Here is a 26,956-nt window from a genome sequence, read left to right on the forward strand (position 1 = left end):
AAAATAGGAGTATAACCATCCTCGGTTAATTAAGAATCGATATGTGAAATTTCAAGTTAATCAATCCAGTAGTTCAGACGTGATGATGCGTGAAACATAACTTTCCTAACCCGTACTTGTATAAGCCAGTTCTTTACTTTATTATATTATAGATTGGTGAGCCTTAAAAGGTCCTATCCACCTAAGTAGGTTTTTTTGGGTTGCTCAAACATAGACCAAACCAGACACCTTTTGGGGGAAATTATTCAACTCTACCTACTTTTTCGTGAAATAACAATGATCAATGTTCTTACCAACAAAAATCAGACTATAGAACATTTTTAAAAAACAGACTATATTCATCATAAATCAGCTGTCTAGTAGACTATAATACTACCCGTTCAAAAACATCGAACATCTTGAAAATGTATCTTTCCATCAACGTTGTTGACAGTTGCAGCCAGACCTGATAACAGCGCTCACACTCACATTCCGGGACGACACGTCACGGTACGATAGGACAGAAAGCTCTATATTTATTTAGGATTTTTTCTAGACATTTTAAATTGATAAATTATTTATTAATTTTTGAGAAAACATAACAACAGGTCAATGTAACTTACTGAGCGCGAGGTCTACTGTTCACAGAACTACTAGTAATATAACTTATTGTTAATAATATAACACTATTAAAGCTTGTTACATCCTATTTAAATTTATATTTTCCAATTTTAAACTAATTACCAGTAGACACAGAAGACGAGAATCATAGTGCTGCATATATTTCGGTGCCATTTATTTATATTACCACAATCAGTCATGTATCGGAAATATATTATTAATATAATTTTTATTTTCTGCCTTATGTATCTAAACGTAGTTAGTTTAAAATTTTAAATTAAAGGCACAGTCACGGGTTTTTTTAAACTCTTTTATTCATTAAATAATAGATAAAGGTATAATCAAAAAAGTAGATGAAAGCAAATGAAAATGCCGACCGTTAAATTATGACTCATTCATAACAATTGATTCAATTAATTTTGGTGAGTTATAGCATCACACCCATTATGAAACGGCTGTCAAAAGTAATCCATGGCTTGCTCAAACCATGGCTGTCTACTGTGATTTTATTATGTATTAGTAAATGAGTAAGTCTATTAACTGGAGTCTATACTACTTATATTAATCCACTATAGTGTATTAGTTTTTGTTTGCTTGATCGTTTTTTGCTAGGTTTCAGTATGAAAATAGAGACATTGATTAGTTTAATTATTTTTTTTTCATTTTTACAGGATCGTGTTTCGTATGAATACTATGATGATGGAGGAGGAGGAGCAGGAGGAGATGATGATGGTAGAGGAGGAGGAGGAGGAGGAGGAGATGATGATGTAGGAGGAGGAGGAGATGATGATGGTGTAGGAGGAGGAAGAGATGATGATGGTGGAGGAGGAGGAGCAGTTGTTGATAGTAATGGGGTAGAAGTTGGTGCTAGTAGTGGAGGAGTAGTTGGTGCTAGTAGTGGAGAGGGAGAAGAAGGAGAAGGGCCTGAAGAAGGTGAAGAAGAAGAAGGTAAAAAAAAGAAGGAGAAGGAGGTGGAGCTGATGTCAACAATGATGATGAGGATGACGATTCGTTGGAAAATGACTACCAATCGTCATCATCAAGCTGTTCTGAAATTCCCCCAGCAAGACCTCCTATCAAACATAACGTTTATGGTGGAATTGAAGGTAGGAGAAAATCATATATCTTATTTTATTATGGATGATAATGACATTAATCGATTATTAATCACTCCAATTATCTTAATCATCACTGCAAATAGAAATAAAAGTTTATTTATTGACATGGGACATTAATCACAATGTTTGATCAATGGCATACATGCAATTAATATACAATTCCAATCTCATAAAATACAGATATTTAGAAAATAAGTTCAGAACATTTACACAATTATACATTGTAGTTTATAAAGTCAGTTTTGGAGAACAATTGCACAATTTAAATATCTGTACATATATGTCTTGTACTATATAAAATAATGTTTGATAGCGAAAAAGGATGGATTGGTTGATAACAATGACATTGGTAATATTTATCTCAATTCAGACGGTACTTTTGAAAGTCAACTTCATTAAAATCGGCAATTCTGTAAATAAAGCAATTTTCCAGCTGGATTAAATCAAGAGTTTTTTTTTGAAACTATTTCAGAAACATCTACAATATTTACTGGCACGCATTTATATACCGTTACTTCTTATAGGCCTACTGTATAAAACCAGATTTTTTGCGTTCAGTTCTCAAATCATTTCTGTGCCTCGTATTTTGATTGTGAATTCCAATATCAGTAACCTCTCTTATATATCAGCTTATATTAATATATCAATATCAGTATTCTCTCTTATGATGATGGATATAGAGCAAATAATACAAAGTAGGCAGAGTTATTACATACAAAGTAGGCAGAGGCTTAAAATGAGTTATTTGATGGGCATTCATAATTACTCTAAAAGCCTTTTTTGAAGCCTAACAGTTTCAATAGGCCTGGAACGATTTCTCCAGACAGTGATAACATCTAACAAAGCATCAACATTAGCAGCTCCACACAATTGTTTTAATAGATAAAAGCCTTTAGACGGTTTCATATTGAAAGATTTTACATGGTAATATCAATTCAGTGCCGTAATACAAATGTAAATATGTAATAAAATGTATATATTTAAGAAATCTTAATTGCCAAAAAGATCAATATTACATTACACAACGATCTCAAACGTTTTGGCTTGTGAAAACAAGCCCGAACGCTTCATGAAAATGACAAAGTTTCTACCCACGCTACTCATGCTTGCTATACCCTAAACAAGCTCAAACGCTTCACACAAATTACAAAGCTGCTACTCACGCTAGCTATTACCTACTACCCAAAGTTAGTTCTCAGCAACGAAAATCCTGTCCACTACACTTTCATCATGTACACAGTTCTCAGTTCATTTTTCAACTACAAGATTCACGTGCTTTAGTCAGTGATTTTCTTAGTAAAGCATTATTGTCACGTTTCCTTCTCCACCACCTTCTATAATGGATAGTTCTGATTCAAGTAATCCAACCTAATCCTGGTAGGCTATATCTGATCTAGTATTAATGGTTGATTCTTGTTTGTAAATTATCAATATCAAATAGGCCTATATTTTATTCATCAAGAAAGCGTATATTTATGATAAATATTCTAGTAATTCATTATATTTCTGCATGGACTTCAAACAGTTTGGCAACGGTGCTGTGTTGGAAAAGGATAAAGTTATCTACTTTGTCTAAAAGACAGTCATGTGTAGCGAATCAATGTTAATCAGATTCCGACTCTTAGGCTGGCCACTAACGGTAGGACATTCATGATAAACATGTGTGTACATGCATGTTCACCATGCACGTTTTGTTATCAGCGAGAGGCTTCTAAACCATGGATAACTGATGGTCTATGTGCAGCAATCCACTCTCGTGATAAATTATTTAAAATAATGAAAAGAGACTCTGATAACTTAAGAATAAAAAATAACTTTAAAACATTTTCTATAAAAATAAAAAATTGGATTAAAATTGAAAAAATAAAGTATTATTCTTCATTAAATCTAATGCCTCCACGGCAAAAATGGCAAGTTTTAAATAAGCTGTGTGGAAATCCGAAAAAATGTAAACCCCTAAAAGAATTAAAAATGGAACACAGGGATGAAATTGTTAGTGATGCAAAACATTGTCAAATCATTTTAATGAGTTTTTTGTAAGCATTGGTAGAGATGTCGCTGCTAATTCTAATGGCGGAGCTGATAACATTGACTATCATAATATCTTCAAGGAAACTAATCAGCAGAAGTCTATATTCCTTGAAGCTGTTACCTATGATGAGCTCTTAGTTTACATTAGAGGGTTAGAAAATGGTAAAGCTTGTGGGGGTGACTGTATATCTTCTGGATTATTGAAGAATGTTGCGCTGGCCATAGTACCAATTCTAGTTGATATTTTCAATTGTAGTCTCTCTACAGGGGTGTTTCCTTCTGGGATGAAGCTGGCAAGAGTGGTGCCAGTTTTCAAGTCGGGTTCTCGATTGAAGTTGAACAATTATAGACCTATATCCCTGCTGTCAGTATTTTCAAAGTTGTTGGAGAAGATAATGAAAAGGAGACTTCTAGAATTTCTTGATTCATGTAATTTTTTCTATAGTAACCAATTTGGCTTTCGTGAATGTATGAATACAGAAATGGCTCTTGAAAGGTTTATGGCAGTTGTTTTCTCTGGTCTCAACTTCAGGCCAGCACGCTGTGTCGCAGGACTGTTTCTAGATATAAAAAAGGCATTTGACACAGTGAACCATTCGATCTTGTTAAATAAATTGTATAATGCTGGCATCAGGGGCGTGGATCATGACTGGTTCTTGTCCTATTTGAATGACAGACAACAATATGTAGCCATTGGAGGTGTGAATAGTGAGGTTCAGGTAGTGGACTGTGGTGTACCACAGGGATCAGTCCTTGGGCCAATCTTGTTCCTCATTTTTATTAATAATCTCTATTCGTTCAAGTTCTCTGGTATGCCTGTATCTTTTGCAGATGACACTGCATTGGCATATTGTGATCTGATGGTCCCAATTTGGTAAGATTAATGCAGGATGATTTGAACAAGCTAATGCTCTGGTTTAGACACAATAAGATTCAGCTCAATCTTTCAAAGACAAAATACATGCTGTTTACATTATCAACATCATGGACATTGCCTTCTGCACTGAAGTTTCATGGTAGCTGTGCGCGTGATGACTGTGATTGTGAGGTGGTTGGTCAAACTGACACATTGAAATATTTGGGTGTGATTGTTGACGAAAAGCTCACTTAGTCCCATCATATTACTAATATAAAAAGCCATCTGCTGTTAATACTGAGGAAGTTCTACTTTTTGAATAAATTTCTCCCTATGAGTGTCCTGAGGCAGCTATATTTTGCACTTGTGGATTCAAAAATCAGCTATGGTATAAATTGTTGGGGCTCCACTTACATTAGTCACTTGAAGCCCTTGATAACTATACAAAAATCCATAGTTCGTGCCATCAAGAAGGAGGGTAGATATGAACATTCTTTTCCTATTTTTCAGAGTCTCAGATGCTTGCCTCTCAGATATATCTTTGTTTTCAAGGTATTGTATATGTTTTATGTTATGTCTGGAAATTGTGGTCATGCATTGTTCAGGGATGTTCCTAGTTATCAAACTAGGAGAGTTACATCTGATTTACTAAGACTTCCTAAATCGTATACCACTTGTTTCCAGAAATCGTTTGTATTTCTCGGCCCTAAGTTTTTCAACAATATTCCTCTTGAAATTAAAAGAACACAAAACCGACTTGTTTTTAAAACAAAAGTTCTTGGATGGCTTAGAGGTCTTATGCCGGACTATCTAGAGACCTTATTCAATGTGGTTTCATAGTTGAAATACTCTGATAATGGTGGTTATGCATTGGGAAAATGAGCCGGATTTGAAAAGTGAGCATGGTTAGTGTGAATGTGTGAGTGATTGGTTGCTAATTTTTCTTTCATTCTTCTTTTTCTATTTTTCTACTTCTCCATAAATTAATAAATTATCAGATATTCATTCCTGCTCGCAGACGTAGAGTTTTGTACTCTCAGCAAGCAGTATTTTCTCAGCAAGCGGCCACTTTGTGAGGTAATCAATAACCACTAACATATATTTATTTCCTTTAGTAGTCACTGGAAACGGACCGGCTATATCCACATAAATTCTTTCAAAATGAGATCACACATCATATATTTGCATCTTTCCTTTTCCCTGGTCCGACACCACAACTCTCTGCCCTAGAATTGACCCAATAGAAGCGCTGCCGTATCTTCTCTAGCATCTTATTAGCTCCAAAATGACCACCAGAAGCTCCACCATGAATCTCTTCCAAGACTTCTGGTACCCTTCTATTAGGTATGACTTTTTGTAGAACCATAGAAAGACCATCTGCTGATTCCCATTTTCGAAACAGTATTCCATTAACAACCTGCAAAGAATCCCACTGGGCCCAATAGCTCTTGTAGATAGCACTTCTTGTGAAATGTCAGCCCAAGGTGGTCGCTTACCCTCTTCTTTCAGAGTAACTAAGTTTCCAATGTTGCTGTCGTTGATCTGGTCTTTCCTGAGCATTGCATCACTCCAATAATCGTCTGACTCTATTTTAATTGCATTCACTATCAGAGATGGTTTACTTTCATTTTTCTCACAATATTTACAGTCCTGGAGACATGGTCTCCTTGACAGTGCATCAGCATTACCATGTACTTTGCCTCTCCGATGTTTTACAATACAATTATATTCTTGTAACCGTTGCATCCACTTAACTGTCTGACCTCCCGAATTCTTAAAGTTGAACAATCATTGTAAAGCAGAATGATCTGTTCTTACTATAAACGCTTGACTATAGAGATATTTATGAAAATGTTCTAAACTTGCTACTACGGCTAATCATTTTTTTCTATTACACAATAATTACTTTCTGCTTAGTTGAAGGTTTTACTGAAGTAAGCAATCACTTTCTCCTCCTTGTTTTAAATTTGTGATAAAACTCCACCAATACCGTTGCTACTAGCATCTGTGTCCACTACAAATGTACCTTCAGGTATGGGATATGATAAAATTGGAGCTGAGGATAAATTACTCTGAAACTCTATCTGTCCAATTAAACTGTCGTTTTTCCTCAGTCAATTCTGTAAGGGGGTTTGATAAATCATGATAATTGGGAACAAAACGTCTATAATATGTACACAATCCTAGAACACTTCTCAGTTCAGACTTATTTGTTGGAATTGGCCATTTCTGAACAGGTTACACTTCTTTGGAGATAGTTTCAGGTTAGCTGTTTTTAGTCTAGAGAATTCCTTTTCTAAGTTATCCAAATGTTCTTCAAATGTCTCTCTCATTACAATAATATCATCAAGATAGATAATCATACTTCCCAAGACAGATCACGAAGCACCATATCCATTAATCTTTCAAATGTTGATGGTGCATTAGTAAGACCAAATGGCATTACATTGAACTGCCATAAACCTTCCCCTGTTGAAAATGCTGTCTTCTCTTTATCATCTGGATGTAATGCCACCTGCCAATATCCGCTTTTCAGATCAAGTGTAGATAACCACTTGGAACCGGAAAGTGTATCTAAACTGTCATTAATTCGAGGGAGTGGTAACTATCTTTCTTTGTAACTTCATTCAATTTTCTGTAGTTCACACAGAATCTCATACTGCCATCTCTTTTTTCAACCAAAACTACTGGTGATGACCAACGGCTGTGTGATTCTTCAATAACGTTCTGTTCCTTCATCTTTTGCAACATATTACCTACTTCTTGTCTTTTTGCGAAAGGTACTCCTCTAGGTCGTTGTTTTATTGGATGAGCATCTCCAGTAGTATTGGTTAAAAAAAGATGGCAGTATGAGATTCTGTGTGGACTACAGAAAATTGAATGAAGTTACAAAGACAACAACTGGAAAATTACAAAAATAATCTATTGTCAAATAAAGTAGTGAAGAAAAAAATGAAAAACAAAAATCGAAGATACAAAAACCTAACCTGAAAAACTTTTGTTTGAAACCGTGATGACGCAACAATGTATGTGGACATTGTGTGTGTACACATGTTCATCATGCATGTCCTGTCGTTAGTGGCCAGCCTAAAATGTGAATCTCACTATGGAAACATTAGAATTAGAAAATTTTGTTCTCTGAGGATAGAGATTTATTACTTGCTTTATAACTGATGTATTTATTTGTGGTTGAAGGAGTGGCGATTGGCGATTGGTGGCTGACTAGTCGCGAGTGCTGGCACGCGGGCGTGCATCGGCCTCCTAACACGAGCGCCTTCCTCCATTGCGGCCCCCAAGGCGCCTACAGTATCACCCTATCGGATCAGTGCTCCGCAGATGATGTGGACGGAGGCGACAGGTTCACGCTTTCCACAGGTATTCTACAAATTGCATTCAATAAATAAACATTTCCACCATCTTGAATCCATTAGAACACCTAACCTTACCCTTCCAGCAACGACAAATGCATTTAAAAATGTCTACCTAATAAAACAAAAAATGTCAATTGCATTTAAAAATGTCAACCCAATAAAACTCTGTCTGTAGACACCAGTTTACATACTACTGTAACTGTCTACATTTTAATAAAATTCCTTTCAATTTTATCAGTAAAGAAGTCACTAAAACTCTATTGAAGAAAATAAATCACTGGACTAAACAGCACATTCTCTACCTAAAGTTTAATAATGAAGTTTTATAAAATAGGACAGAATATATATTGTACTCTGTTGTAAAACCGAAGTTAGTACAGTATTATAAATGTTTGTTATTTGTCTCCACAAAGGTGAACGTTTTATTTTTAGTTTTGAACTCTTAGTATGCGCTCAGGTTCTCCTTGCCGGCTGTGCCAACAACAAATATTTGTATTGGAAAAATTATTTGATTTAATTATTCTAAGCTTTCTTATGTAATGTAACTCTTCAGATAAAAAACTATTATATTATAAAATAATATCTTTAATGAATATTATAATATCTGTAGAAAAAATCGGGTGTGGTGAACTCACACAACTTTCCTTGTCGTTATAAAAAATGATCCCCTGACGCTAGTGTTCACGCGCATCTCAAGTCTACTATTTAAAGATCTGAGCCAGCTGGTGACAGGACAATACGATGGAGACACACGAGGTCTGCTATCTCTTCATAGTCAATGATTTAATAGAATCAACAGTTGCAAACAGTTTGCAATTGAATAATCACATTTTCTCGATGATATTTTCAATTTTAGGTGAAAATGTTACTGAACATTAATTGTAGAGATTTTCATGAACAATCTTTTCCACTTGAAATTTTTCGTTTAAATTATATCTGTAGCCTGATAATTGAGAAACTAAAATCAAACTTTGCATAGATGGGGCGGAGCTCCTGAAATTTTTACAGATATGGGACTTGTGGCAGTTGATAGAGCTTATCAATGACTATTGTAGGTATGGATTTGATAAAAATCGTTGAAGCCGTTTTCGAGAAAATCGCGAAAACCCCTGTTTTTGACAACATTTTCTCCATTTTAGCCGCCATCTTGAATTGCATTTGATCGAAATTGTTCGTGTCGGATCCTTAATTGTAAGGACATTAAGTTCCAAATTTCAAGTCATTCCGTTAATTGGGAGATGAGATATCGTGTACACAGACACACACACACACACACACACACACACACACACACACACACACACACACACACACACACACATACAGACCAATACCCAAAAACCACTTTTTTATTCAGGGGACCTTGAAACATATAGAAATTTAGAAATTGGGGTACCTTAATGGGGAAGCAATACTTTCCTTACCTATGGTAATAGGGCAAGGAAAGTAAAAAGATAGCTCAACTAGAAATACTGGAGGAAAATCTGATTCTTTTAATGTTGGTTTAATTGTTGGTCAGATTGTTCTTATTGTATCATCCACCATTACCCAAATAACCAACAATTATATATATATATATATATATATATATATATGCTATCTTAGTTTTATATTCGAATAAAATGTGGTTTCTTAAGAAAGCTATTCCTATGTATGTTATAAGAGAATGAAACAATGTGAAGGAAGTAGAATCTAAATAATAATCATCAACCTTGAATAAATATTCTATTCCAAGGCTCTGAAGACAAGTTAGTTCAGTTTCTTTTGTTAGGAGTCATAACTCATAAGATTGTTAAAATCTATAGTATGAATAACTCTTTGTGAACGAATGTTCAATTGTTCACCATTGAATCATCAGGTGGTAGCGTTCATACATTCGCCACCGGTAGCAAGACCAGCCCTGGTGGCTTGCAGGCTGGCTGAGACGACTAAGACGTTGCACTTTTTAGTCTACTAGCATTTTCTGGTCGTGGGTTCGAATCCCACTCACACCGGTAGGCATGGACGTTTGATACCCACGCAGAAGCTAAAAACTCATGTGGGCATCATTCGTGATAAAAAATCTTATTGTGAATTATTATTTCATTTTCATTGAATCAGATGACTCCTTTCACTCAATTCAATTGAAAACTTTATGTGTATTATCATTGAATAAAATAATACCGTTCATACTGCAACAGACGTTTTAAATAATGTGAAATAAATTTTGATTGTCATTGAATCAGGTGGCAAGGGAGCCGCTGACACTGGCAGCAACGAACAGACGTTGAGCTTCGACACGGTCACTCTGGTCGCCAGTAAGGAGTCGGGAAACCCGATTCGTTTGGTCAGAACACATAAGCTGAAAAGTGCCTATGCGCCCGACATCGGATATCGTTATGATGGTGAGCGCTCAATACAGGTTGTTTCACTTAAAAATTAATATCTAAACCAGTATCAAATAGGTCGTTTTCAATGTAAAAGACTCATTAAATAAAGATAAATCACATAGTTAATAAGAATGCTTCATGAGTTCAATTCTCTAACATTCTCTACATCTATCAGAGTCTGTTTTCTGTGAGAGAGAACCTTCATTCCTATATAGAGGCCAACAACATCCATAACCACGAAACCACCTTTGTTACAATTTCATGGTTCATCTTCCACTTTGATCTATTTCTCCCGTCAACTGTGTTTTTTCAATGTATTTTGCGTTTGTATATTTGCTTGTATCATCCATATTATTTGATACTCAAATATTGTATATTTTTCTGCTTGTATCTGTTTTTCTCTTTTATTTTCATGTAAAATTGGTATTGTACCGTTGGAAGTTGAATACATGAATGAATAAACTAGACAAAACCACAACTTGTTTGTCCCGAGGGTGCGGCTAGAAAAATGCAAGAGGAGCTTCCCAATGACTGGAATAAACTTTTACAATAAATTACCTCTGGGTGTGAAGCCCGGTTGCAGAATCGACACAGTCATAACGTCGCCCATATCTAACAGCGCGGAATTAACTATTTAAGAGGCCCATTTCGTTGCAGAGACGTTATGTTAGGTATTGCTCCACCGATAGCTAACAGCGCGCCAACAAACAGGTTTTTCCGTTGCAGATGAAAAACCTACAGGCGGATGACGTCATCTGAGGCTACCAATAACTAAAAGTGCTCTGTTAGTTGAATGCCCAAAATCGTGCTTATAAATCCACTATGCATTCGCGCCAAGTGTATTTTAGGTTATGTTGACTTGTTTGCATGTTCTAAAAGACAGACGAAAATGGTCATACATTATAATAATAGTTGATTATACATTATAATAACGTTAACTATTTGAAACTGTAGATAACGTGTAAATAAACTGAATAAAATATCATTGACTATTCGAGTAGCTTGGACGAAGATGTAATACAATTTATAATACTTAATTTAAATAATCAATTATTATTAATTTGAATAATAAGCACCGTATCCAGAGTCATTAGAATTTAATATATCTTGTAAACAGGCTGCTTTGCTTTCAAGATATATCACTTACATACTGTGGGTACAAAGAATTGACTATTCTTTGTACTCTAAGAATACAAAGTATACTAAAGTTTCTTTGTACTCTAAAAACTGAACAGCACATAATTGACAAGTTTTTCTGTAAATACTCAAATACTGTGAGTACAAAGAATTGACTATTCTTTGTACTCTAAACTGCAGTTTTATAAGTTCTGGTTATATTGTAACTGGAGCTTTATTCAAGATACTTGTTTCAAAATGTAGATATATCTCCAATATAAAAGATTCTCTCATATCAACGGCTTCACATTTTCAGTAGAATTACTGTATTTTAAGTCTTGGAAGTTTTATGAAAGAAGCCTATGTAGTTTGTTGTATTACAAAAAGGGGGTTTCGATAAAAATTGCTAAAGATTTGTTCTCAATACAACAAAATTCTATCCTAAATTGTATCATCACTTCTTAAGTTGATACGCTTTGAAACTTGTCCCCAGATATTCGTGGTAGGTATTGAAGCTTAAAAGCCTATTAAGTTATATTGAAAGTTTGGATACACATTTGTTGTATTAGATGCATGACTTGAGCTTCAGAAATTAAGGGAAGCAACTGAAGTTTCTAACTTGCATCACCTTTCACTGGTGAGGTATTATTAATATATACAATAATAAATACATCAGTCATGTTATTTTGTTTCAGGCCTGTACGAAGTGGAGAACTACTGGGTGGCGACCAGCTTAGATGGCGCCACCGTCTACAAGTTCCTGTTTCGACGCCTGGGGGAGCAGAGTGGTCAGGCGCCTCCGCCTTGGCTGGTACACAAGATAGTGCCGCCGCAGCTGCATCGCTCTGTCCAGGCCAAGTATGCGCGCGCAATCAGCATTGCTTCAAGGCGGGCTCGTACAGGTAACCTAGCCTAACACTCAACCAACCAAATAGGTTTTACATCATGTGCTTTCTGTATTATAGGCTATATTTGTGCTATTGTCTTTCCAGAATAATCATAGAAACTAATAGATGTATATCAGTTTTGAGTTTTGTATTTCTATTGTATTTTTCAAATCTTGAAGCTTATCAATTTCCTTCTTATCTCTCACTGTAACTTGGAATTATGTTGAGAGAAAAATTAATATTCATTATCCAAGTTCCATGTAATTACAATTTAATAATCCCTATTTATTGCTTTCTTATTTACTACGAAAGATATGATTGATAACTGCAACCTCCAAACTATATTTTTAACAGCCACCACAGATACATATTATTAATTTTATGTAAGTCCTGAAAAAATATATCACAATTTTATGTATTGATTTTATGTATGTAATTATTATTACAAATAATAAATAATATATTGTTTAATACTCATAAAACTGTGATACATTTTGACTTGATTCTATTTTTTCAATAGTTATAATACTGCATCTCAATATATTGCCTTGTTACATTATTTATCATATCAATTTAAATGTTCTACTGTATTTTCTGACTGGACATGTTAATTCTTCTTTCCCAATCAATTTATTGGTTATTTTACTAATGATTCACCCGGTAGTTATATTTATAACTGCAAATTTTATCATCCTCATAGTTCTATTAAACTGAATCTAAGTTTTTGACATTAGCTATATTATATATCAAACAGTTCAAATTCAAATTCATTTTATTTCCAGAAAGTACATTTTACAATATATCCCCTGCTACTTTCTATCTATATCTGTAAAACTCCTTATTTCAGTATTGATCTCTGTTTTTCTGTCTTGGATTTTTTAAAATTTATTTTTATTCTATTGTATAGAGCATTTCAGTTAATGTCCTATGTTTTTAGAAGACTTCATATATTTGTGATGTATGCATGTGTATGCTGTATTTTGTTGAGAATAAAAATTCAAATTAAAAAAAAAACAATTTCTTTAATATTCAGTTATGCTGATCTGTGATGTGGTTGTTTACAGGTATTCAATTGATCATTGACGGCGGGAGACACGTGTGTTACAAGTGTGGCAAAAGCTACAAGGAGAAGAGAACTCTGTCCTATCACCTGAAGTACGAATGCGGTGTGGAGCCTCAGTTCCGGTGTCCCCAATGTCCTTATCGTGCCAAGCAGAAGTCTAGTCTTGAATCGCATTTCGCGCTCAAACATTTAAATGAAATGAACAAACAACGATGTAATCAATAAAATATGTGAAACGCAAGCTTATTGTAAGTGAAAAAAATTTCCAATTAGAGAGATGTCAAAAAACGTAATCTCATGTATCCATGTCTCATGTATGTATGTCTCATGTATTCTTTGGTAGTATCCAATGAACCTAGAATACATTGGATTGTATACATTGATACATAGTATCGATCAAAAAGAGTTGAATTTTATTGAGAATTAAAAATTTTAGTTGTGTATTTCATGCAAACAGACTTTATGAACCTCAATTCCATGATGATTAATCATAATAAACTTTTAGACTAGTTAGTGAAGTGTTTCATTCTGTGCAGCCTCTAACTATTCAACGTTATTATTTTTGATTGATATCCAATTGTCATTGTTTGACAGTGTAGGCCTACTCTATTATTTTCGAATATTGTGGTGAATATTTAATAAAATCTAGGAGCTTTCACGTCAGTGAGTATTGTTTTAAATTTTAAATGTTTGATAAAATCAGACGTTATCCGTTTTACTAATTTTAATTTTACCTGTTTTCAAATTGGTCTGTGTAAACACAAACATTTTTAAAGTCTATTCTCAGAACTGAATATGCTAGAAAATACTGACATTTGATATTTATAAGCCCATAATAAAATCATAATATTGTAACACAATAAACGTTATCAAAAATCCCTTTTTTTATCAAATCACAACTAGTTTCAACTAATAAAACATCAGAACTATTTTCAAGTGTAAATAAAATGAAATCTAAAACATTCAATTAATGCCAGTTTATGTTATGAGCAATAAACTAATATCAATGATAAATAATAATATATAGAGTGGCCTGGCTGGCTCAGGTCTGGTGTCAGAGTTTGCAGGTCGCAACTGATCAATTTCAGGGCCTCTGACATGACCTAACGACTGCTTTTCAGGCCAACAAAATTATTAACGTGTTCATTCGAAACACGGGAGTGGCCCGAGAAAAATATATTACCCGGCACAGGATTCGAACCCGGGCCTATTCATTATAAAGCCAGCATCTAATCCACTCGACTGCAGTTTATTTTATTTACACTCGAAAATTGCTCCAATTAGTTAAGACTAGTTGTGATTTAAGAAAATAAAAATGGCACTTAACTTTTATTGGGTTTCTTTAATTCTAGTAGCCCTATAGATAGAAGTAAAAATTTTTATCTACATAATATTTACAATCCATATTCATAGGATCTGGATTTGTATCTAAGTCTCAAATGACGATAACGCCCTGTGTTTTGAAAAGGGTATGGAATCACAAAAGATAAAATTACGATACTGTTGTAATAATTGTGAAAATTCAATAATTAGTACATATTCATTAAACTTATATTAGTACAGGTCTAAAGAACTGTAAACATATTCAAAAATATGTCTCAAGTTTTACAGATTTCTTTTTTGTTATGTATAACCGGTCTTCAGCTCTAGCCTGATGAATTTATTTTTGCAGACTCTGCATTTATCGATGGGAGATTTGTGTGCTGTAAATGCGGCAGACACTACAAAGAGCGAGGAAGTCTGAAATCACACCAAAAGTTCGAGTGCGGCAAGGAGCCTCAGTTCCAGTGTCCGCATTGTCCTTTCAGGGCTAAAAAGAACTGTAACCTCAGGAGTCATGTAGCTGTCAGACATTTCTCGCCAAAAGTTTAATTTTTATTCATTTATTTGTTTCATCTAAAATCGTACAGCTAACAGTTATATTGCAATATAGACATTTCAGATTTAGCGGCTATAAGACTCTATTATCTTATTATAAGATAATCATACAGAGGTAGGTTGATAAGTAATGCACAAAATAATGCTTGTAGAGCGCAAACTACATAATCTTCGGAAGCGCGGCTGGTGGCATGTGGAAGTGTTATTTATCCTCTTCACGGCTGCTCAGTTTGAAGGGCTTGCATTCATCCAGTTTTCTCTTGTTAGTGAAAGTATCGTGTCATGTTGTGGTGTTATGTTAACGCGAATCAAACAACTAGCTGTTATCGAATTTTTAAATGCTTAGAATGTGAAGCCTAGTGAGATTTATCAATGTTTAAAGGCTGTTCATTGTGACGATACTGTTGATAGGTCTACAGTGAATCAATGGATCATAGAATTTTGACACCAGAAAATGACATCATACTTTCACTAATCAAAACAAACTGAATGCAACGCCTTCAAACCGTGTAGAGGATGAATGGTACTTCCAAATGCCACCAGGTACGCTTCTGAACGTTATCTAGTTTGTTCTCTACAAGCATGTATGCATTACTTATCAACCTACCCTTGTACCAAAATTATTTAATTCAACGCTGCTACCTTGTACAAGTTATTATTTTTTACCGTACTATGTTTTCATTATACGATTTTTGTTGAAAACTAAATTCTCTTCTTTGTTATAAGTTGAATATATTCAGTTCAGTCTGTGTAATTTGCAGTTATTGTGATCAGCCTTCTATCACTCTTCTTCTAGGTGCTACAAGTGCTCTAGCCTATTGGAGCTGGTCATGATAGTGTTGATATTGTAGAGAGTAGAGATTCTTGTAATTTATGAAATAAATTATGTATTTGATAATTATGATTATTTTATTATTATGGCCCATATGAATAAAACCAGAGCAAATGCTCATGAGCAAAAGCATTGAGCATAAGGTTTTGCTCATGAGCAAAAGGTAGAAGCAAAAGCATTTGCTCATTTTGATATGAATAAGCTTTACCTTATACTCTTACCTTATGCTTCTGAACTTTAGAGCAAATGCTCAAGTATTTTAAAGATGTTTCATCAGCTGATTCAATTTGTAGCCTTACTTTGTTTTTATAGCTCACGGAAGCGCTAAATATACAATTAGGGTGCACCGCTTGTGTTTTCGTCGTCTGCTCTGTTTTCTTTTTATGAATAGAGTTTTAGGTTAGTTGAGTTTAGAATTTTGAAATAATAGCGTGAAAAAATTTCATCTCTATAATAATCTTCAGCATATTCTTATAATATCAATAGCCTTTGAGCCATTTTACTATGAGCAAAAGGTGATAAGCTGGTCTAGACTAGACTCACACCTTTTTTGAAGCATTTGCTTCAAAAGTTGAGCAAATGTTCTAGTTTATTCATACAATTTTCAGCAAAAGCTTTTACTTTTGAGCAAATGCTCAAACTATTTTTTTGATGAGCATGAGCAAAAGGTTTTGCTCACGTTTATTCATAGAAAATGAAGCAAATGCTCCATATTTTAGAAGTATGAGCAAATGCTCAACTTTATTCATATGGCCCTATATAATATCATTTTAAATTTCGAAATCATAATATTTTCAGTATTGGTTTTCTATTCTAATTGACAGGCTTCATCAACAATTCATTCAAAAGAAACTTTTTCCATTCTTTCCAAAAAATATTGGCAGTTCATGAATATTCACTATTGTACGAGAGAATCAAAATTCTCTTGATCGAGAGAATCGATCAACAAATTTTTCAATAATTGAGAAGCATACTGTCTCTATTGTCACATCTATTCAAATTCATAAAGTGTTTTATTGATATAGGTATGCTTGATTTTTTCCAGATTATAATCAACTTTTACTTATTCAGTAGGCTTATTTATCTTGAATGATTTGCACATCATTCGCAGAAAAATACTGATGAATACGAAAGTGTATAATTCACTATCATCGTTCACCTTACTAATGTTATTGAATTGAGAACTAGTTTATGTAGAGAGGTACGTTATGAAATATCCTTATATTTTTACATGGTTATTGCCTCAGGTTCTTTAATTCTAGAAAGTGAAAGTGTGATGCTTAATATTTCTAATTATCTACCAGACATGATTGTACTGTTCGTAATCCATTTTATTTCTGAATAATAAACACACATTTAAAATGTCAATTTAAACACACATTTTACATGTCAGTTTAATCTTTCATATCAGCAGCTGATATTATTGTCTCCAATATCTAAGTCTCCATTTCTCCTTCTGAATTCTGAATACTTTGTAGTGGGCCATAACCAAGTAGCTGTTGTAGCTCTTTCGAATGTATGCAAAACTTAACAAATGTCTGTATTTTTGCAGATTACTCAGCATTATCAAACAGGAGATACCAGTGCAACCAGTGTGGGAAAAGTTATAAAGAAAAGAAAAGTTTGAATAAACATCAGAAGTATGAGTGTGGCATTGAACCGCAATTCCAATGTCCCTATTGTCCTCATCGGACCAAACAGAAAGGCCATCTAAAAGCTCACATTGGTGTCATACATGGCCCAAATTTCATTTAGAATCTTTTTAACTATAATATAATACCTAAATCTTTATCAAATATGAATTACTTGTCCTTACCAATCTTAGTTTTAAAGAGATTAAGATATTGGTAATGGCCAAAATTTCAATTAGAGTCTTCGAAATATTCACGACTTTTCTATTAAATGTTAATTCTTTTCCCATTGATAATTTGTTTGTCCATTTTTTATCGGTGGAAAATATAGTTGAATTGAATTGATTCATTCACTTCACCATTTATCAAACAATGCGATTTTCTAGATTATGATTCTATGTGTTAATGTTCATCCACCATCTCATCACTGAACAAAATTGAATAGAAATTCCAATTTGAATTTATTTCCCTAGTGAATATTAATTCTGTGTGATAAATTTTATCCGAAGTGAAAAAATAGAAATAACTTGAGTTTTTGAGCGACAATAATATTTCTTCCTGCTGGTATTTGCAGACCATGAAGTTAAGAGAACGACTTCCATAAATGTTTTGAAGAAAAGTTTATTTGGTTGAAGTCTGCTTTCTCCATATACTTCAGTTGTTCCAATATATTTCATTCTCATTTCTTGTGAAATTTAGAGCATCCATTGTCTTTGTTATTGTCAGTATAAATATGCTACGCCCACAAACGTGATTGTTATTTTTCCACTCCAAAGTTTATTCCATTCAATTATGTTAAAAATGACTGTGTTTAATTTTATTTTTCTCTTAGAAACATGACAATGTTCTACCAGTACTTACTTGTGTGTTCTTTTAGGGCTCTCTTCCTTTCAGATATCTTATTCCTATTGTTCAATCAATTAAATTAAATTAGAAACGAAGTATCACTTGTTCCACTAGAAATACTTTTCGAAGTTAATTTGAATTATTCTCTATCACTCCACATTAATAGAGCATAATAAATGTTTTCTTCATTCTATAAAGTGATTAGTTCACTGTCTTTCCTCTTACCTAAAGTTTACTGTCTTACCTCCACATCTTCCACCAAACTTTCCCTATTCACTTATTCATTCTCTCATATGATTCCATTCAATTCTATGTTCTATTCCATAAAAACACTTAATTTTTTGAATCTTAATCTATTTTTTCTGCCTACTCTTCCTCTATTCTATACACATTATTTCTAATTCGTCTCATTAAGGTGCGTACAGACTTAAGCCCCACGAACACGCGCATTTCACTTTTCATCAGCTGATGCTAAGTTTATTATATCTGTATTTGTACAGAAACAGTAAGATAAAGATTTTGATAAACATATCATCAGCTGATGAAAAAGTGAAATGCGCGTGTTCGTGGCACATAGGTATGTACGCTCCTTCATTTATATATGAATTGGGTAAATTTAATGCTAAAAGCTTCACCTTCAGCATGCATTGAAGAACTCTAACAAATTTCTCTGTATTTTTGGACAATTTACTAATAAAATTTTTTAACCAGTTTCTGTGTATTTTTGCAGATCGATCAGTATTTTTGAACAGGAGATATGAGTGCAACCAGTGTGGAAAGCACTATAAAGAGAAAAGAAGTTTGCGTCTACATCAGAAGTATGAGTGTGGCATTGAACCTCAGTTCCAGTGTCCCTACTGCCCACATCGATCCAAACAGAGAGGTCACCTTAGAACCCACATTGGTCTCAAACATGGCCCAAAAATAATCTAGAATCTCTCATATGTTTTGGAATCCTTAAGTGGGTGTAGTATACGAAACATTCAAACCACCGCTCTGTTTTCATTGTACTAAACAGATTCGCAACCTTATCAAACAATCAAACAGCAATAACTGCACTGTTATTATTGTGCTATAAACAGAGATGAAAACTTTAAGTTCATTTTGGTGTAAGAAATGCTACAGAATTATGTGTTACTTATTACCGTAAACAATATTAAAAGGTCAATCACTACTATAGAATGTTATTTTTTCAGTTTCTTCCCATTTGTAGCTTGGCTACATCCCATCCATCCCTTCTCTTATTAATAATTGAGAAATTTATTTCATTATACACATAACAATGTTGGATAGAAAAAACATGGGCTAGCCCAAAACGTTCTCTTTCTCAATTTGGTTCATTAAACTTGTCCAAAGTGGGGCTATGTTCATCAAATTATCAATTATGAATTTATAAAATCTCTTCTTTATAGCAGGTTGGCATTGACAATTATTCAGGTTTGTTCTATTGGACTTATACTTACTTTCTATTTTAGGTGTTTTAAAACTGGTGCTCCATTCGTTCGTACATAATTCATATTCAGAATTGCATGTTTCTCAACTAATCTCTGTATATTTTGCATATGAAAATTATCTTTCAAATGGATAATCATACGCTCATTTAAAGATCACTGACTGGAATATTCTAATCTTTTTTCAAATACTATACAGTATTAGTGAATGTTTCATTAAGTTTTTCATCTTTTTAAAGTGTGTTATAATACAAAAATACTTTTCTAGTATAACCTGTTTATAGAACTATTTCGTGGTATCTTCGAGATGCTTGTTCTCATATGATTTTGTTCTTAAACGTGTTTCTTTGCATTTTCAGACAAATCGACATTTGTGAATGGAAGATACCGTTACAACATGTGTAATAAAAGCTATAAAGAAAAGAGAACTTTGTATACTCATCATGAGTATGAATGTGGCAAGGAGCCGCAATTCCAATGTCCTTTCTGTCCTCACCGCACTAAACACAGAAGCCACCTGAAAACTCACATTGGTCTCAGACATGGTCCACAATTTATGTAGTATGTTTTAAACATCCAAATGTGATTGGTCTCAAACATTGTCCAAGAAATAATTCGATCAAATAATAAATAATTCTTGTAAGAATATGATGAAAAATTCAAAATATTGTACTATCAGTCCTATTGACCAAGGGGACCATTGACCAATTCGTTGTAATGTGGCAGATACTGAAAAGCTAATATTTATTCATTTAATCATTCAGAATAATACACAACTTACAGGAAAGTAGCACAGGCATACGCCCAAAACGGTTCCAATTCTAATTTATAGAACAGTCCAAATGTATAGATAGGTTATGTGTCACTTTAAAATTCTTCAATACACATTCAATTTACAATTCAAAACACCTCATTTTCAGCTAATTTTCCTTGAGGTGTCCTTAAGCGCTCCTCTCCAATAGCAAATACTGAAATGAAGTGCATCTAACGGGTGATTCTCATGGAACATGATATCATGAACTTATGTCATTGTGCGAAATATCAATGTGAGGACAATGTAGTTGGTGATAATGGTTGAAGCTGAAAATTAGGTGTTTTTCACAGTACAAGGAGCATTGTTGTCAGGTGTACCTGGAAATCTTCATAAGATAGAGCGCTCTACCTGATCTCAGATTGTAGAGCACAAAAATACGCCCAGAGGGATTTTGAATTATACATCTAAATGGTAACAATCGGAAGATATTGTTGATCAAAAACTAAAATTCATCAACATTGATTTTCTTCTTCAAATTTCACTCATTTTTGAAAAATCATAACTCATTACTCATCAAAGATAGAGAGTTCCGAATGATCTCATTTCATTCAGAATTTTATAATCTAAAGAAAGGCGAAAGCAAATTTACTGTCCGATTACGAGATTTGGTAGATACAGCTGAAAACTGGAAAATGGGCCACACTGTATCTAGCACAAGAAAATTTTGCATGAAGAAATTGGTTCTGGACTCCTCTTATGTACCAAAATAATATATTAAAAAATCAGAACTACAATATAAATTGCATTCACCAATGTATAAAGTGACTGGACTAAGATGAGAAAGCTCTCAGACTTGCTGAAAGAAAAATGCTGTGATTAATCTGTGGTCCAACATGTGAAAATGATATTTGGAGAATAAAATATGATTCTGAGATGGATACACAAATACAGAAGCGAGATATAGTGAGATTTCCAATTCATTCATCTTTGTATGAATGTGCTATTTGTATAAATCATCTTTCAATAAGGTATCACTTCACATTACTTCTTATCTGATACTGATTTACTTTATTATTAGCTCATATCTTCTACGAAACATACATTATTCTTTTCTTTTTGTGTACTTTAGTTAATTCAATTTCAACTATTTAAATTTTTCTGTTTAATAATTCTCCTTTAAATAAAGTTTATTTCTTTATCGCTATAGGTTAGATTTAAATTGTTGATATCAATAAAGACTGTATTGGGCTTTGTCTTATAGTCTTCCTAATCTTATAATATAAATTTGTAAAGTGTCAGAGGTTGACTAAACGGCTGAGACACTTTCATTGAGTTGAAGAAAACCAAGTACTTCTCAGAATATTGAGGAGCAGCAAGCTGAACAACCGCAGGAGGAAAGGAAAGCCACAACTTTGCTGAATGGATTGTGTCATGGCAGGATTGGAAGTCCGAAACTGCTGACAGAGATGAATGGAATGGAGGCGAGTGGTAGAGAATACCAAAGCCTACTCCGGGTTGTAGAGCAAACAAGATAGAGAGGAAGATTAAATAATCAAATAAGAATAGTGACACTGTTATTTTTGCGCTATATTGAACTAAATGGTGTATTATTACTCAGTACTGCAATTAGACGAACAAACGAATTTTAAAGCGAGATTTATTTCAATTTGTCCTATTCGTAGCTTGTCTACACTCTCTATCCATCCCGTGTAAGTAAGTCAAACCTATGAATAATGGTGTGGCTTGATATCTTATTTTTATTCAATCATTTTGTGGCCAGGTTGATCTAGTGGTGTAAGGTTTACACCTTCATCCTGCTAGCACTGCCTGGTTGCGGGTTCGAATCCCACTGGTATGCTTTTCATTTTGTGGCATATAACGACCACCTAAATGGATACATGAATTTTTCAGTGATTATTTTAAAAATGGTTTACAGTCGCATGTTCCTTTACAAATATCTGTATTTTTTAGATCAATTGGAATTTCCCAAATTTGTAATACATTTGACTTATATAATATGATATAATATATAAGAAATTGACTAATATTCTCCTACTATTTCTTGATAGCAATACTTGTATTTTATTCATATACAAAAGTACATCATGGTTTTTTTCGAGATAAGTAATTAAGTATTTTCTCAACAAACCATATTTCTCTGTATTTTTCAGACAAATCGTCATTTGTACATGTTCAAATTCGTCATTTAAACATTCAAATGTGATTGGTCTCAAACATTGTCCAAAAATAATTCGATCAAATAATAAATAATTCTTGTAAGAATATGATGAAAAATTCAAAATATTGTACTATCAGTCCTATTGACCAAGGGGACCATTGACCAATTCGTTGTAATGTGGCAGATACTGAAAAGCTAATATTTATTCATTTAATCATTCAGAATAATACACAACTTACAGGAAAGTAGCACAGGCATACGCCCAAAACGGTTCCAATTCTAATTTATAGAACAGTCCAAATGTAGCTAGGTTATGTGTCACTTTAAAATTCTTCAATTACACAATTCAATTTACAATTAAAAACACATGAATTTTTCAACCCCTCTGGGGAGTACAACACCTTGTCGTTGGTGGAGGGGCTTGCGTCCTCCTGTGACCCAGAGAGCTATGCCGGCGGTAGTGTAACTACCAGCAGGGTCACCCAAGCCGGACAGGTCGAAGGGTAGGAGGCAGACAAAGAAGTACTCCAAAGAAGGCGTCGTTGGGCTAATCCCCCACACGCTGGATAAACTCGGATTCAGGGAAGACTAACGAGCCTCGGAACAGGACCGGACTTAAGGAATAAAAAACGGAAATGCAATTTTATGAAATTTGGAACATGGAACGTTACGTCTATTGCTGGAAAGGAGTGTGAGGTGGTCGAGGAGATGGAGAAATATGGATTGAAATTGATGGGCATTAGTGAAACCAAAAAGAAAGGATGTGGTGAGATGGCTTTAGATAAGCAGGGATACACATTTCTATATTCAGGGGTGGAAATGAAAGCTAGAGCAAAGGAAGGAGTGGGCATTATACTAAGTGATGAGTGCCAAAGAAAAATGGTGAGCTGGACGGCAGTAAACTCTAGAATTATTTCTGCAGATTTAGAGTTTGCTGAAAGGGTGTCACTAATACAAATATATGCTCCCACAGATGACTCGGCTGAACTAGAGAAAGAGACATTTTACTCAGCCTTATAGGAAACAGTTGATAAGGCCCGTCAGTATGCAAAGCACATAATAATCATGGGTGACTGGAATGCGAGGGTAGGCAATGATATCACAATAGGACATGGATGCCTAGGAAAGCATGGAGCAGAGTCGGTAATGAATGGTAGTGGCAAGAGAATGCTGGAGTTCTGTGTGGATAACGATCTGTTAGTTGGAAATTCCTTCTTTCCCCATAAAAGTATCCATAAAATCACATTCGAATCACCCAACAGAGGAGTCAAAAGTGCAATTGACTATTTTGTATACTCAAGGCACTTCAGATATGCGGTAACGGATGTGAGGGTGTACAGGAGTGCGGAGCTCAGTACAGAGCACAAACTATTGATTATGGACACACAAATTAGACCTCCAAAGAAGTATAAATCTGTCAAGTATGAGAAAATAAAGATAATGGAATTGAAGAAGGCAGAGAACAGAAGAGAATATCAAAGGCTAATAACTGAGGAGCTCTTGAGGAAGGAGGAAGAAATTGATGGAAGCTCAGAAGAGAATATTGAGAAGAGATGGTGCCTACTGAAGAAGTCGCTGTTGAGAGTTGCAGAGGAAGTGTGTGGAAAGACAGTAGTGGGAGAGCATGTAAAAAGAACCAAGTGGTGGAACGATTTGGTGAAAGAGAAGGTTCGACTGAAGAAGGAGGCATGGAAAAAGTTTCTCAGAACTAAAAATGCAGATGATTGGACTGAAGACACAGATGATTGGACAAAGACGAAGAGAATCCAAACAAGAAGTAAGAAAGGCTAAGTTGGAGTCATGGGAGGAGTTTGGAAGGGAAATTGAGGAAAACAGTCAAGCAATGAGTAATAAATTTTGGCACACAGTTCGAGCCCTACGAGGAAAGTATGGAAAGCGTGTGAGAAGTGTGATTGATGAGGAGGGAAGGATGAAATCAGAACTGAAAGATGTATTGCAGGTGTGGAGAAATTACTATGAAAAGGCATTTCAGGAGGAGGTAAGACCTATTGATGGTGCTAATGAAGAAGATCAAGTAGAAGAGCAAATGCAGATATCCTTTCAAGAAGTTCAAAATGCCATAGAGTGCATGAAATTGGGAAAAGCAGCTGGATATGATGGTATAACACCCGAACTCATTAAATATGGAGGGGAAAGAGTAGCTAACTGGATATGGAAGTTGTGTAAAGATGTCTGGCAGTATGCCAAAATTCCATCAGAATGGGAGAAAAATGTGATTGTTCCCATACATAAAAAAGGTAGTTCAGTTCAATGTGAGAACTACAGAGCCATATGCTTATCATCAGTAGTATTGAAGATCTATTCCGGATACTAGAAAGACGACTTAGAGTAGAGGTGGAGGAGGGACTGGAGGAGGAACAGGCGGCGTTTAGAAGAGATCGTCAGACCAGTGATCATATATTTACTATCAGACAAGTCATGGACAAAAGACTGAGCCGCGCTGGTGACACCTACTTGGCCTTCCTGGATTTGAAAGCAGCATTTGATACTGTTCCTAGAGAGTACCTGTGGTCAGCCTTGAGGGAGGCGGGGGCATCTTATGAAATAATGAAAAGGATCAAGAGCCTGTACAAGAATGTAACCGGAGTTGTGAGAATAGGAGGTGCTGTGTCCGGAGAGTTTAAAATGGATAAAGGCGTCAAGCAGGGAGACAGCCTCAGCCCTCTGTTATTCATAGTGCTGATGGACCAAATATTGAAAATATGTAAAAGAAGAACAAGTAGAAGTAAAGTCGGAAATCATCAGCTCCGTCCTGTGTATGTTCAAGCACTTATCTATGCGGATGACATTGCATTGATATCAACAAACAAAAGAGACCTTCAGAATTCTGTCACGGAATGGTGTAGTGCAATAAGAGACAAGGGAATGATAGTAAATACAGATAAGAGTAAGGTAATGGTGATATCTAAGATGCAGGGAAATGCAGAAATGGAAATAAAGTGGAATGGAAAATCTATGGAAAGACGAGTGAATAACTTTGAATATTTGGGAACGGTCATCTCCACAGATGGAAAGGTTGATGAAGAAATCAATAATAGGGTAAGGAAAGCTAACCAGGTATACTACCAAATAAGCAGGACACTACTTGGGAAAAGAGAGATAAGCCAGGGAACAAAAATGAAAATCTATGAAGCAGTTTTTAAGCCCATCCTAATGTATGGAACAGAATGCCTGACACTCCTAGATAAACATAAAAGTAGAATTACCTCCTCAGAAATGAGATATTTAAGAAAAGTCGTTGGAAAGACAAGGAGAGACAGAGTGAGAAATGGAGTGATCAGAGATACTCTAAAGGAGGAAGAGCTGATCATTTCTGTCCAACGAAAAGCTTTAGGTTGGTATGGACATGTCACACGAATGAGGGAGGAAAGAAAAGCAAGGATGGTAATGGAAGCAAGACCGGAGGGACGTCGAGGCAGGGGACGACCACGGATGGAATGGAGCGAGTATGTGGTGAGTATCGCGGCTGGAAAGGGAAAGACAATGACGGACGTTAGGAGGATGGCCCAGGATAGAGTGCAATATAAGAAATGGTTGGAGGCACCCGACGCTTAGCGGCATAAGGGGAAGGAAAAGAAGAAGAAGAAGAAGAATTTTTCAAATTAAATAAAATTAATTACAAATAATTGAAAAATTCCAAACTTTGGAAAAACTATAAAATGTTGAGACCGAGAATACAAACACACTATTATATATATTAATGTTATATTAAACACTATTATATTGATATGAAAGTGGATTGGCTCTGCACTTCCTGACAATTGATTATAAAACAGCTTTTGATATTGTGAGCTACTGAGAGGTCTTCCTGTAAAGCTTGGGTAATGGCTGATGCAGATTGCTGATGAGAAAGCTCTCAGACTTGCTGAAAGAAAAATGCTGTGAAGAATCTGTGGTCCAACATGTGAAAATAGTGTTTGGAGAATAAAATATGACTCTGAGATGGATACACA

At 34.7% G+C, this 26,956-nt stretch overlaps 2 protein-coding genes and 1 long non-coding RNA gene across 4 annotated transcripts in view; all 3 read left to right on the forward strand.

Annotated features, from left to right (window-relative positions):
• LOC111047469 overlaps nt 1-16,043 on the forward strand; it is a 37,733-nt gene extending 21,690 nt beyond the window's left edge. Inside the window, exons 6-10 of one of the 2 annotated variants that reach the window (XM_039428739.1) lie at nt 7,801-7,980; nt 10,202-10,360; nt 12,157-12,363; nt 13,413-13,659; nt 15,084-16,043. In XM_039428739.1, coding sequence (XP_039284673.1) covers nt 7,801-7,980; nt 10,202-10,360; nt 12,157-12,363; nt 13,413-13,636 — 770 coding nt within the window. In that variant the 3' untranslated portion in view covers nt 13,637-13,659; nt 15,084-16,043. Of the gene's footprint in view, nt 1-7,800; nt 7,981-10,201; nt 10,361-12,156; nt 12,364-13,412; nt 14,288-15,083 lie in introns of those variants that run through there. The other variant, XM_039428738.1, reaches the window with a different exon arrangement.
• A 752-nt stretch (nt 16,044-16,795) lies between these two features.
• LOC120351427 lies at nt 16,796-19,775 on the forward strand. Its single transcript, XR_005571390.1, has 2 exons — nt 16,796-17,322; nt 17,674-19,775. It is a non-coding gene; the product is annotated as an uncharacterized LOC120351427 (long non-coding RNA).
• A 4,272-nt stretch (nt 19,776-24,047) lies between these two features.
• Nucleotides 24,048-24,773, forward strand: LOC120351640. Its single transcript, XM_039429539.1, has one exon. It carries the CDS (start codon nt 24,048-24,050, stop codon nt 24,771-24,773), a length of 726 nt encoding a protein of 241 aa, XP_039285473.1.
• The last annotated feature ends 2,183 nt before the right edge of the window (nt 24,774-26,956 follow it).

This window comes from Nilaparvata lugens, chromosome 5 (assembly GCF_014356525.2).
Source record: "Nilaparvata lugens isolate BPH chromosome 5, ASM1435652v1, whole genome shotgun sequence".
NCBI classification, from domain to species: domain Eukaryota; kingdom Metazoa; phylum Arthropoda; class Insecta; order Hemiptera; family Delphacidae; genus Nilaparvata; species Nilaparvata lugens.

Excerpts from the sequence above, each read along its gene's own strand:
- LOC120351640 (XM_039429539.1), top strand. The coding sequence starts at position 24,048 with ATGGGTGACTGGAATGCGAGGGTAGGCAATGATATCACAATAGGACAT.